Source organism: Glycine max, chromosome 17, assembly GCF_000004515.6.
Source record: "Glycine max cultivar Williams 82 chromosome 17, Glycine_max_v4.0, whole genome shotgun sequence".
Lineage (NCBI taxonomy): Eukaryota > Viridiplantae > Streptophyta > Magnoliopsida > Fabales > Fabaceae > Glycine > Glycine max.
This window is the reverse complement of record NC_038253.2, coordinates 32,248,934-32,261,942: the sequence shown is the minus strand read 5'-3', so window position 1 is coordinate 32,261,942 and position 13,009 is coordinate 32,248,934. Positions and strand designations below refer to the sequence as shown.

The 13,009-nt window shown below is 41.7% G+C and overlaps 1 protein-coding gene across 1 annotated transcript; it reads left to right on the top strand.

Moving 5' to 3' along the window:
• The first annotated feature begins 7,472 nt into the window (after positions 1-7,472).
• On the top strand, positions 7,473-9,100 carry LOC100780195 (pentatricopeptide repeat-containing protein At5g14820, mitochondrial). The gene is given in 2 exon segments (XM_026126379.2): positions 7,473-7,476; positions 7,572-9,100. Coding segments are annotated over 2 exon segments (1,533 nt in total).
• The last annotated feature ends 3,909 nt before the right edge of the window (positions 9,101-13,009 follow it).

The following is a 13,009-nucleotide window of genomic DNA, read 5'->3' as shown; positions in this document are numbered from 1 at the left end:
AATGGTAACTTCTCCAACGTGCTCTTAGGCATCACGTTTAAATTGGAACCATTATCGATGAGCACCTTGGCTACGATATGGTCCATACACTTGACTGATACGTGTAAAGCCTTATTATGCCCTCTCCCCTCGGCAGGGATTTCTTCTTCGGCGAAGGCAAGATAATTGTTGGCAGTGATATTGTTGACCAGCCCTTCGAAACCTTCTACCGAGATATCTTGGGCCACATGAGCCTCGTTCAGAACTTTTACTAGCAGAGCCCGATGAGGCTCGGAGCTCATAAGTAACTCCAACAGCGAGACCCTGGTCGGGGTTCTGTTGAGCTGTTCGATAACCTTGAATTCGCTCTGCTGAATTATCCGAAGGAATTCGCTGGCTTCCTCTAGCGACACCTCCTTTTTACCATCCTTTTTCTCCGGGGGGCCCTTTGCCGGAATATCTTTATTCGAAGCGTGGGGTGCTTCGCCATCTTGTTCTTCCACCACTTTTCCTTTTCCCTTGACGTCCGCGGGTTGGACTGGTAGGTCCGGAGGTGCGAACACACGACCACTACGGGTCACACCACTCAGTCCCGTGATATTTGTTACTTTAGCTGACAGCGAGCTGACGTCAGTGACTTCTTCTTCCTTCTCCCTCGGAGGTGCATATCTCCACGGGACCGCGTGGCTATTTTGGTACGGGAAAGGAACAGGTTTGGCTACTAAGGGGTGTCCAAGTTTTTGCGAAGCTGCGCTTTTAGTGAAGTATATCACCAAGGGTTTGGGCTTCGCAACACCACTCCCCTCCGTAGATTGCATGCATATATGCTGCTCTTCTTTTCCTTCAATGCCGACTTTCAGTCGACCTTGATCTATCATCCGTTGTAACAATTCCTCTACTCCCAAACACGTCTCCATGTCATGCATCTCGCCGGAGTGTAGCAGACAGGAATCCTCCTTACACCCACTATGGGGAATCACACCTCCTTTTTGTAGGGCCTCAAAGATAAACCTCCTAGGGGTTGCCACATCCCTTAAAGGTTTAGACCTGTGCGGCCTATCGGACTCAACTGCATTAACCGCTCCCCCTCCATGATTGGCGAGCGGGTTGGTTCTCACATTGGGCCGATCCTCTTGGAAAGTCAGCCATCCGGCATCCATTAAATGTTGGACCTTGTATTTAAGGGCCAAGCATTTTTCGACGGAATGCCCCGGGACACCCCCATGGTACTTGCAAGTTGCGTTAGGGTCATACCACTTCGGGAAAGGGGGTTCGAGGACCCTTCCGGGAGTTACCACGGCCAAATGATTGGCGATGAGGGATGACAGAAGATCTTCGTATGTCATTGGGAGTGGGGTGAATTCCGGAAATGGCCTCGGAGGGAAGTTCCTTGTCGTGTTGGAATTACCGGCCGGTCGAGTCGTGTTCGGAGTTGGGACTTGGGGAGCTTCCCTCTGGGTGGGTGCCTTAGGCTGCACGGGTGTTGAACTAGAGGCGTTCCCAGTATGAGCCGAGAAACTTGGGTGATGTTGTGCGTACTGATGGGTACCATGAGGTGTTTGCTGGGGTTTGACCCACGCGGGTGTTGAAGAGACGGCATGGGCATCTCCCTCCTTCTTTTTTGCCCCCGTTGCCCCGATTCTTTTGGCATTCGCATTTGTGGAGGAAACGTAATCAAACTTTCCTCTTTTCAATCCTACCTCGATTCTTTCCCCGACAAACACTAGATCCGCAAAGCTGGACGGCATGTAACCTACTAGCTTCTCATAGTAGAACACTGGCAGAGTGTCTACCATCATGGTGATCATCTCTCTCTCAACCATGGGATGAGCTACTTGTGCCGCCAAATCCCTCCATCGCTGCGCATATTCTTTAAAGGTTTCACCCTCTTTCTTGAACATATTCTGCAGTTGAGTACGGTCAGGAGCCATATCAGAATTGTACTGATACTGGCTTAGGAAGGTGGTAATCAGATCCTTCCAAGTACGGATACGGGAAGCTTCCAAATTAGTGTACCACACTACCGCAGCTCCGGCCAAGCTATCCTGAAAGAAGTGTATTAATAGCTTTTCATCTTTAGAGTGGGCGCCCATCTTACGGCAGTACATCTTGAGATGGTTTTTGGGACAAGTCGTCCCTTTATACTTGTCGAAGTCCGGCACTTTGAACTTCGGGGGAATAACAACATCGGGTACTAAGCAAAGATCCGTCATGTCTGCGAACGGATAGTCCCCAAATCCTTCCACGGCCCTCAATCTTTCCTCAAGGAGATCGAGCTTCCTCCTTTCTTCAGTTGCTGGGGGTGGCCCTTCCGTGGACGAAACTATTGGTGGTGCTGCGATGTTGGGTTGAGGCAACGTGCCTGGTGCCGGCCCTTCGGGGATCGGGGGATAGAACTCGACATCCCTTCGAGCATAATCTTGAGGGTCTTTGTGGACTTCGTCGGGCTGTTGAGGAGGTTCTCTTTCATGGACGGGAGAAGCAATGTGGCCCGCATCTTCTTGCAAAACGGGTGGTGAATAGTTGGGCGGCAATCCATAAGGGTAAGCCGCTCGGTTGTATCCCAGGTGAGGGCTGCCATCGTGCCCCAGTGTGTCCCTTCCCCGTCCTACTATGTTTGAGGGAGGATGGTGCGTAGTTGCCAAGAGAGTCGGGTCTGCTTCGGCAGCCGAACTGACAGCGGCGGCGGTGGCCGCGTTCTTCTCTATGAGCTGCTTCATACTTAACATGGCCTCCATCATGGAGGCCATTTGTTCTTTCAGAACCGACATGTCGGCTTTCATCTGTTCCTGCGTCTCCTCTTGATCACCCATCGTTCTAGATTTGGATCTGGTGCGATAGGGATACCTTGCGGCGCGTTTAGTTATGGTGTTTTTCCCTAAAAAACCAAACGTGAGGAGTGGGTAAAGAAAGAAAATGCATGCTAGAGATGAAATGTAGGAGTGATTTGATTTGCACAAGCTTTTTGGAGTAGAAACATGGGACCAACTCATTTTATTTCAAAAAGGAAGTCATATCTAGTCAAGGTCTGAGAGACCATACAAGTTTCCTAACGATTTCTAATTATGTGGGCCATTAAGTCTATCATATGCTGACAATAGCCGAGAAGCCCATGAATCTCTTCGGGGGTGGAGTAGGTGTTTGCCATCGCCTTGGCCTTGGCTAATAAGCGGGGAAGTTCTTGACTCCCGTTCAAGGTAAGAGCAAACCGGTCCATCCACATGGTTGCCTCTTGGTGTAAAGAGTCGATCACCCTTCCTCTAGCCTTTTTTCCGCGTACACTTGAGCATACTCGTCCGCGATTCTATGCTCGTGGGCCATGGCTAGACCCAACTCTTCTTGGTACTTAGCGATGATAGCTAGCATGTTGGTCTCCGTCTCGCATAAACGCTGAGACAAGCTTCTTTTGGACCTCGAACAAGCAATTAACTCCTCTTTCAGAACCATGCTATGTGCTCGCGACTGGTCTCTTTCTTCCCTTCGCAACTTGAGTTCACTATTGCTACCCCATAGAGCTCCGCGAAATTTGTTCCGGCCATACTCTTCCTTGCGAGCCCTCTTGGTCTCTTGTTCAAGGGCTCTTGCGGTAATTGCATTCTCTTCCCGTAACCCGGCACACTCCTTCCGAACGTGTGTAGCGGCCAACTTGAACTTCTCCTTGGCAAGTTTTGCCTTTCCTAACTCGCTTTTGAGAGCTTGGACTTCTTCTTCCTCTTCCGGTGCTTCAAAACTCTCTTCGCTGACGACTTTTAACTTGGCGAGCCAATCTAAACCTCGTATATGAACTTTCAGCCATTCGTGGTACCCACCAATTATGCCATTACGAATGCCTCTAAGCTCTTGATCTTTCCTTAACGGGGTTTCCCATGCCTTATGGATTCTTTGTATAGTCTTGGAATTTTGTGCGCCGAAATCCCTCACAAGGAAAGGAGACATGCTTTCTTCCGTCGGTGCTCCCCTCATGGGGTACCCTAGTTGTCTTATAGCGAGCGCGGGATTGTAGTTAATACAACCCCTCGTTCCTACCAGCGGAACGTTTGGGTATCTTCCACATGAGAAAAGGACTCCTTCTTTTCCTTCCTTCCATCGGGGGAACCAACTGATTGTTCTACCTCCTATCCCGGCCAAGAGCTGGTCCCAATCTATTCTCCTCTTTTCAGTACACGAGCGATGGCTCAGGAGCGGACATGGATGTCTTGTCTTGTTGGAACAAGTGCGAAACCAACCAAACACAGAGGGCGGGTAAGCAACAGATGATCTGTGCGCTACTCTTTTCGCACCTTCGGTCAAATGTGTCAAATAGATCTGCCAAGACAGCTACCACCGGACTTTCCTTGCTATGGTGGTAGGCAAGGAAAGCGTCGATTGCTGCTAGGTCCACCAAACCATCCACGTTTGGAAAGAGGACGACCCCAAAAATTAGCAAAGCTAACACATCCATAAACGGGACCCAGTCTCCTTGATTGGCCATACCCCTCGCCTTGTCTTCTAGGTACCTCTGTGGTAGGCCCGCTATGCCGTTCCGAGTCTGTTTTATGCGGTCCATACCTCTTGCTGAATCCTTGACCACAGTTGCAATTCTGCTCAAAGAGGGGAGATACCCAGAGGAAAGATATGGTTTTCTTCCCCCGAGAGGACATCCTAGAATTTCCTCAAATTCTTCAATGGTTGGTACTAATTGGAAGTCTCCGAATGTGAAGCACCTCAAAGGCCGGTCGTAGTATTGGGTAAGTGATACAATGGCTTCTATGGACACCTCTGCTATGGTCAACTCTAAGATCTTTCCGTAAGTCTTGCGGAAGGTTTGCATTTGGAGAGGTTCCATCAACCGCCCTAATTCCTTGATGCTGGTGGTATCTAGGCTTTTGACCTTGACTTGGTAGAACCTCTTGCCGGTTTGATTTGTTCCCATGCTTACTAAAGTGAGACAAAAGCTGGTGCAAATCAAAACTCCGATATCTCATGGGTGGGATGGATGAATGCATGATGGAATGCATATGACACAGATGCAATCTAGGAATGCGGGGGTCCGGGGAATTTGTCCCCTTCTTAGATACGACGTCCAGGGGTAGCAAAATGCTCCAACGCACGTTTTTAAGAAGGCGACACGGACCCTCCGTTGGTTTGTTTATAGTAGGGATCAAGACAGAACCCATATGCAATGCCTATGCAAAAGACACAATGCGGGAATGTACACAGTATGACAATATTTACCGAACATAAGCAAAAGGATATATGATACTCATGCATGGCAGTGTGAAAAATGGCACGCAGCGTGTTTGCTCCGTGCCCCTATTTAAGGGACCTATAAGGGAGAGAACTAACTAGGCTTTTAGCAATAATTCCCAAGGTAGTTATATCTCTCTTGATGGTTTCTAGAGGTATCATCCCCTTCGAAGAACATATTGTAGCAGTAGGGACTACTAGCAACAATAGGTTTTCAAAGAGAAAAGCTCTAGATGAGGGTTCACTGTAATCAAGCAAGTCGGAGACCTAGCATGATCACAGATTCACCTCCACTCCTTATGCTCCCATGAACCCGGGTATAGGGCCATTTTTCACTCACAGTGTGTGCAAATAGTGTTGGTGTTTGTGTGCATCAAATGAATAAATATTTACTTCATGCATACATTTTAAAATGCACTAAAAGCAACAAAGAGTTTATATACATAAGAACATAATGAAAGGAAACCAACAAAGGGGTAAGTCACGGTAAAACATTGCACAAAATTAAATGGCCTAACTCTCTAAAAACAGTCCCCAGTGGAGTCGCCAACTGTCGCAACCTACCCTTCGGCGGGAGGGCGACGCGTGACTCGCGGGATGCGTGTTCCACGAAAGGAATACGCGCGGAGTCGCCACCAACGTTTATTTGAGGAAAACGTCGGAAAAACCGGAAAAGACGCGATCTACGAACTTTTAAGTGAAAGGTTCGGGAGTTGTATTTACGCGCGGGGAAGGTATTAGCACCCCACACGTCCGTCACAAGGGACGGCAGCCTTTAATCGAATGTGCAAACATGACTTTGATTTTTACGTTCCCTTTTATGTCCTTATATCCTTTATATCCTTTTTATATTTTTTCTCTTTTTGTGGTCAACAAGGGTGTTTCCCTTTGCTCCTACGTATTCCTCAATTTGGGATGAGAAAATTAGACCTACGTAGTTCTTTCTTTATCAAGTGATTCTTTTTTACTTTAAGAGGTGATCATTTTAAGGCGTTGGACCTTAAAAATGATCCATTTTACTTAGTGAGAAAATGAAATGACAAACTTCAAAAGCCTATTTTTTTATGGACGAGCTTGACTAGGCGAGTTGATTTTAACCTTAGTTTCGCTTTAGTTATTAATCAATTCGATTAAGAATGAGAAATCCCAAAGAGAAAACGTCCGATTGATTTTCCGCTTTATTTTACTGAAAGATGTTTTTTTTATTATTATATTATTTTTTACCTTTTTTTTTATTTCCAACGTGGTTACGGCACGACCGAACGGTCGGAATTCATTTTAACCGAAGTTAACGGATAATACAATTCAAACGTTCGGTGGAAATTTATTTTATTTTTAAGTTAAGCGAGGAATGACTTAAGTAAAATGGCTTAAGCACGTCAAGAGGGGGTATAAAAAGTAAACAAAACGAGAATAAAAATGCACGAAACACAATGTGGACCACTACGGGTACATAGAATGAATCGAAAAGCTTGGTTCAAGGTACTTACCCGTTGAAGATCGAAGAACGATGAAGAACGAATGAAGAACGTCGAAGAATGGTCGAAACCTTTGCGAAATTCTTCACGGAAAACGTTACGGAAACGATTCGGAAGCGCCTCGGCTTAGATTTTCTTCACGGAAACAATTTTTCCATGCAAATTCAAAAGAGAGAGAAGTGCCTAAGGGGCTGAACCCTTTTCTTCTTCACTTCCTCCCCTATTTATAGCAAAATAGGGGAGGTGGTTGCCGCCCAGCTCGCCCAGGCGAGCCAGGTTGCTTCCTCCAGAAGCAACAGCCTTCTAGAGGAATATTCTGGAGGGCCCAAGTGGGCCTGGGTGCTATTTGCACCCCCATTTTTACTAAGTACACCCCCTCTGCTTTTTTTTGGTGATTCTTTTTTCGTAAAGTTACGGAAACTTACGAATTTCGTAACGATACTTGTTTTCTTTCCGTAATGTTACGGAACCTTGCGGATTACATAATCATCCCCTTTTTGACTAACGGAATGTTACGGAACCTCACTTAATTATGCAACGATGCTTCCATTTGATTTCCGGTGTGTCACGGAAACTTACGGATTGTGCATCAATATTTTTTTGGTTTTCCGGCATGTCCTGGAATTTCACAAATTGCCTAACGATGGGTGCCAAGCACCTCACAAGGACCAAAGAAAGGTCGCATGTCACCAAGCAAAGGTCCCCGGACGAAATTAGGGTATGACAGTCCCCTTGAATATAAAAAAAAAATCTAATAGGACAAGTTTGATGTTTTGAATTAATAAAAAAATGGGTTTAAAATTTAGACACAAAATAAAAAATGATCACTATTTCCGAAGGGCAACAATGATCTAAATTTGAATAGAAGCCTACCTTTTTTTTTAATAGAAGCCTACCTTTTAATACCTTATGATGGTGATGATGGTGATGGTGATAAGGGTTATGATGGTAGAGGTGTTAGTGGTGAATCATGTGCAGATCCTGTTGAGGTTGAGAGGGTATGCAAGGTGATTGATGAATTGTTTGCGTTAGATAGGAACATGGAGGTTGTTCTTGATGAATGTGGGGTTCGGTTGTCCCATGATTTAGTTGTGGATGTGCTGCAAAGGTTCAAGCATGCTAGGAAGCCGGCCTTTCGGTTCTTTTGTTAGGCTGGGAAGAGGCCTGGATTTGCTCATGATTCTAGGACTTATAACTTCATGATGTGTGTTCTTGGGAGGACTAGACAGTTTGAGACCATGGTGGCAAAGCTTGAGGAAATGGGTGAGAAGGGCCTTTTGACAATGGAGACTTTCTCCATTGCTATCAAAGCCTTTGCTGAAGCAAAGCAAAGGAAAAAGGAAGTTGGGATCTTTGATCTGATGAAGAAATATGGGTTTAAGGTGGGTGTTGATGTGATTAATTTCTTGCTTGATAGTCTCAGCACCGCAAAGCTTGGTAAAGAAGCACAAGCTGTTTTCGAGAAGCTGAAAGATAGATTTACACCTAGTTTGCAAACTTACACCATACTTCTTAGTGGTTGGTGCAGGTTAAAAAACTTGCTGGAAGCAGGGAGGGTGTGGAATGAGATGATTGATAGGGGATTTAACCCTGATATTGTTGCACATAATGTTATGCTTGAAGGATTGTTGAAGTGTAAGAAGAAGTCTGATGCCATCAAGTTGTTTGAAATCATGAAGGCCAAAGGTCCTTCACCCAATGTTAGGAGTTATACAATTATGATACAGGATTTCTGCAAACAAAAGTTGATGGGAGAAGCTATAGAATATTTTGATGTAATGGTAGATCGTGGGTGTCAACCTGATGCTGCACTTTACACGTGTTTGATCACTGGGTTTGGGAGGCAGAAGAAAATGGATATGGTATATAGTCTACTGAAGGAAATGAGGGAAAGAGGTTGTCCACCTGATGGAAGGACCTACAACGCTTTGATAAAACTGATGACTAGCCAACATATGCCAGATGATGCAGTGAGAATATACAAGAAGATGATTCAAAGTGGCATCAAACCAACAATTCACACTTACAACATGATAATGAAATCCTATTTTGTGACAAAAAATTATGAAATGGGTCATGAGATTTGGGATGAGATGCATCCGAAGGGGTGCTGTCCTGATGATAATTCCTACATTGTATACATTGGTGGGCTTATAAGACAGGACAGGTCTGGTGAGGCATGTAAATATTTAGAGGAAATGTTAGAGAAGGGAATGAAAGCTTTGAAGCTTGATTATAACAAGTTTGCTTCTGATATTTCTAAGACTGGGAATGCTGTCATTCTTGAGGAGTTAGCTCGAAAGATGAATTTTGTTGGTAAGTTTGAAGTGTCTAATGTCTTGGCTAGTTGGGCTGACATGATGAAGAAAAGTGCCAAGAGAAAAGAGCCTACAACATCTGCTAGGCAATTTACATGATTACTTGATTGAATTACAATTGGCCAAGGACCCCTTTGGTCCAAGGTTGTTATGGCAACACATCCTCTGAGCTACTGATCATGTTTAGATTCTAGTTTTTGTGTGAACTTCTTTTTTGTACCCCCGCTCCATCTAAAAAAAAACTATTTATTTTGTATATTGTTGTTGGTTGTGTGTATAATGGCATGTACTAGTTTGAATGAAACATTTGGCTGATCCTTCTTGAAGTCTTTGTCAATTTGTTGTTTTACATTGAAGCAGGCAAGTGGTAACTACCACATCACATGACAAACTGGTTTACATCAGATTTTTTTGTTGTACTTTTATTCAATGAACCTATTAGTTGATTGGTAATTCCCGTGCCTAAATTTTCGTTTTATTCTTTTCACTTCTATGTTTGATCTATGGTATAACAAGAGATTGCCCTAACAAATAATTTGTGATAAGGTATAGGACTAAGTTCTTACTGTCAGTTTTTTTTTTAAAAAAAGAAGTTTCTACTGTCAATGGGCATACATATGCCAAAATGCTTGATAAGGATCTCTTTACTTTCTCGGTCACATGTAACCTTTATAAAATTGACAACTGGGATACTAACATCGATGATCCATACTATGAATGGTTATTTCAAAGGTTTGTTTATTCAAATTAGCAATTAGAAACATGGATGAGTCTGGAAATTTTAGTAGATTTAAAGCTGCATGAGCATGCTAAAAAAATTTATACAGGATAAAGGTAAAAGAATAACTATATTTTTTTTACAATATTATTTAATATTCTCTTACTGAAAGAAAAGTATTAAATGTTTTATATGTTTTTAAGACATTGAACGTATTTATGTTTTATTTAATGTATTTTATAAAGTGTTATAAAAATTAATGAAAACAAGTTATAACTTATAAGAAGAATATAGCAGTGAAATACTTGGCAACAAACTGCAACTAACATTCTATTTGGTAAAAGACAACTTTCTTCTATAAATTAATAATGACTGAGTGTGTGTTCGAGTAGGCGGTGCGGTCACTGCACCTTGCTTATTTTTTCAGTCACACCAATGCAACTCTTTGTTGCTTTTCCATTTTCAATTATTCACCTATGCCAATGTTCCTTAGACCCGAGCACACATGCAACTTATAGTCAGAGGCTACTAATATAGAGAGGCAACATTCACATATCATTTAATCTTCTCTCAACTATTATCAGAAAAAGGTACAACTAAATTCAGCTTTAGGCATCCCAAGATTATCAACCCACAAGCAGAATATCTTTTGCACAGTAAGGTGATAAATTTATCAACATATAATATGTTTATGTGGAGATACCTGGATTTTAGCTCCACGATATGTGATCACACCTGGGATGCAAGTTAAGGTGGTAAACTCATAGGAAGCAACCTATAAACAAAAACAAGTAAAAACTTCAGAAAGTTCTTTAATACTTTAATACAAACTAAACTTTAGATAATTTGGAAAATTATTATGCTGCCCACCACCCAAACCAAATACAAAGATAAAATCACCCTGCATGCACATTATAATTGATCACTTAATGAACATAATGCATAACCTCTGTTGCATTATTAGAAAGAAAAAGCAGAGCACTTGAACTTCTGTTTATAGTTCCCCCTTAGTACTATAGGGTCGGGACAATGGAAATTGTTTTGAGAAGTGGAACTTTATGGGATTGGGAGTTCTATGCCTACATTGCTCACTAGGTTTAGAAAGAAAGTTTTAGCATTATAATATTTCAAAAACCCTTATTTTGGCCATATGTCCAATGAACCTTTTTAATTTCCCAAGAGCTTCTTTCCCACTATGGTAATATTTCTAAACATTTTCTCTCTTGAGGTTCTCATTTTTTTCTTTTTCTTGTCAAAAGGTTGCACTTCCTCTGACTACATTAAATCAAATTCACTTTCCACAAGGACCCAAACACAGAAAAGAAATAAAATGATCAAAAGAAATCACGTTTCAAAATCAAAATTAAATATGCTACTCACCTGTGATGTGAGTATAGATTTGTTCAACTGCAGTCAAGTGAAAATAGAAAGCAAAGCGCAACTAAGTTATGAGCAATGACCTGTAGGCAAACATCAGCAACTTTAAAATCTAACACTACTCACATGATGCAAACAAATATGTTGTAGGTTTTAAATCTTCCTTTTCTAAAAAAAGACCAGGGAAATAAACAGATAAAAACAGAATTCAGTTAAGGCATTTCAAATAAAAAATCATCGAACTGCACAGGTAACAAATAAACAGTATCGAGCAGTGCTTATAAAAAATTGGAGTAGAAACAACAGGCTTTAAAGGATTAGGGTATACGTGGTTCAATTCAGCTTAGTTCTAAGGCCTAATTAGTTTCACTCAATTTCCCCCCATCCCAATAGAACAATCAATAATTTATTGGCAATAAAAAGGGGCTTCCATATCAACTTTCAAAGATTATCTCAAGAAGAAAACAACACACAAGTTTTGATAGTACACGAAAAAAAAAAAAAGGAATCCAGAGCACAAATCTAATTAATATGACACATAATTTCATTGAAAAACTATCATAGCTGAGAAAATATTGCATACATTACCATCCAATTCCAAACGTGCAACCTATTGATGCCTACAAAACCTAACAGCAACGCATGCAAAATAAAAGACAAGGAAATCTAAAAGAAGCAGCAGCAACTTGTAGGAGTTCATAACTGACTATACCCAATACTTTGTGTGAGTAAGTAATTAGGGTTTACTTGGTTGAGCGTGTGCGAAAAAAAAAAGTGAAAATGATTTTCGCAAACTAAGAGAAAAGGGTTTCAACGAAGCAGAGGCTAATTTCGAAGAATAAGTGTAGACAAAGTGCGAATGAATGCAATTAAGGTGTTGGAGAGAAAAGAAAGAAGAAAGATAAGAAAAATACGTACCTGAGATTGAGACTGAGATATTGTCTGTGTTGTGTGGTGTGGTTCACTAAGTTCAGAGTGTGCGTGAGGTTGAGGAATGGCTGAGGAACAAGCTTTGTCTTAATTGATAGTTGAGGTTGAGGGACAGAATCTGCGTGAGGTGGGGAGAGAATGGCTCAGGAAAACACGATGGCTCAGAGAATGGGTGAGGGCCAGGAGTAGAAGCGCCTTAGGTTATTATGTTATACAAAGACGGTCTTAGGATAAAAACCGATGTTGTCTTAATTTATAGTAATTACAAAATTGCCACCAACACCCATTCTAAGACGGTTATTTATAACCGCCTTAGAATGTACGACGTAAAAACAAATTTTTGTTTCCTTATTTACAAAATTGCCACTGCGCCATATTCTAAATCAGTTCTTGAGAACCGTCATAGATGGCGCGTCGTAAATTCAAGCTTTTGTAGTAGTGCAAGGAATAATACCCACATTAAAAAAAATACTCGTATCAAGACTCATTTATATAGACAACAAACTTTGATAGTACATATGCGTTTTTTTTTTACTGAGTAGTTACATTTAATCGGTATGTACACTCTCCCATCATTTATATAAGAACGTTTAAATAATGGTTCTCTCATGACAAATGATCGATTTGTCTTTAAAAACCAGTCACAAATATGGCTTAGTAGTGTTAAAAGACTGAATTGCCTTTTGAAAACCTTGCATTCCATTGATAAAAAAAAAATGATACCCTTCAAAATCCCAAATCCCAGAAATACCATATTAGACATAAAATTAATATAGTTAGTTACTAGAAGTTATTTGAGTAAGTTAGTTGGTTACTCAAGTTATAGTTACTAGAAGTCATTTGAGTAAGTTAGTGTTGGTTACTCAAGTTAGTTATTTTCTATCTTTGTATAAATACATCAACTTTGTAATCAATGAATGAATCCTAAAGCTGTTTTTCATCTATCTTTCATTTTTTTCATTCCTAATATGGTATCTAACTTT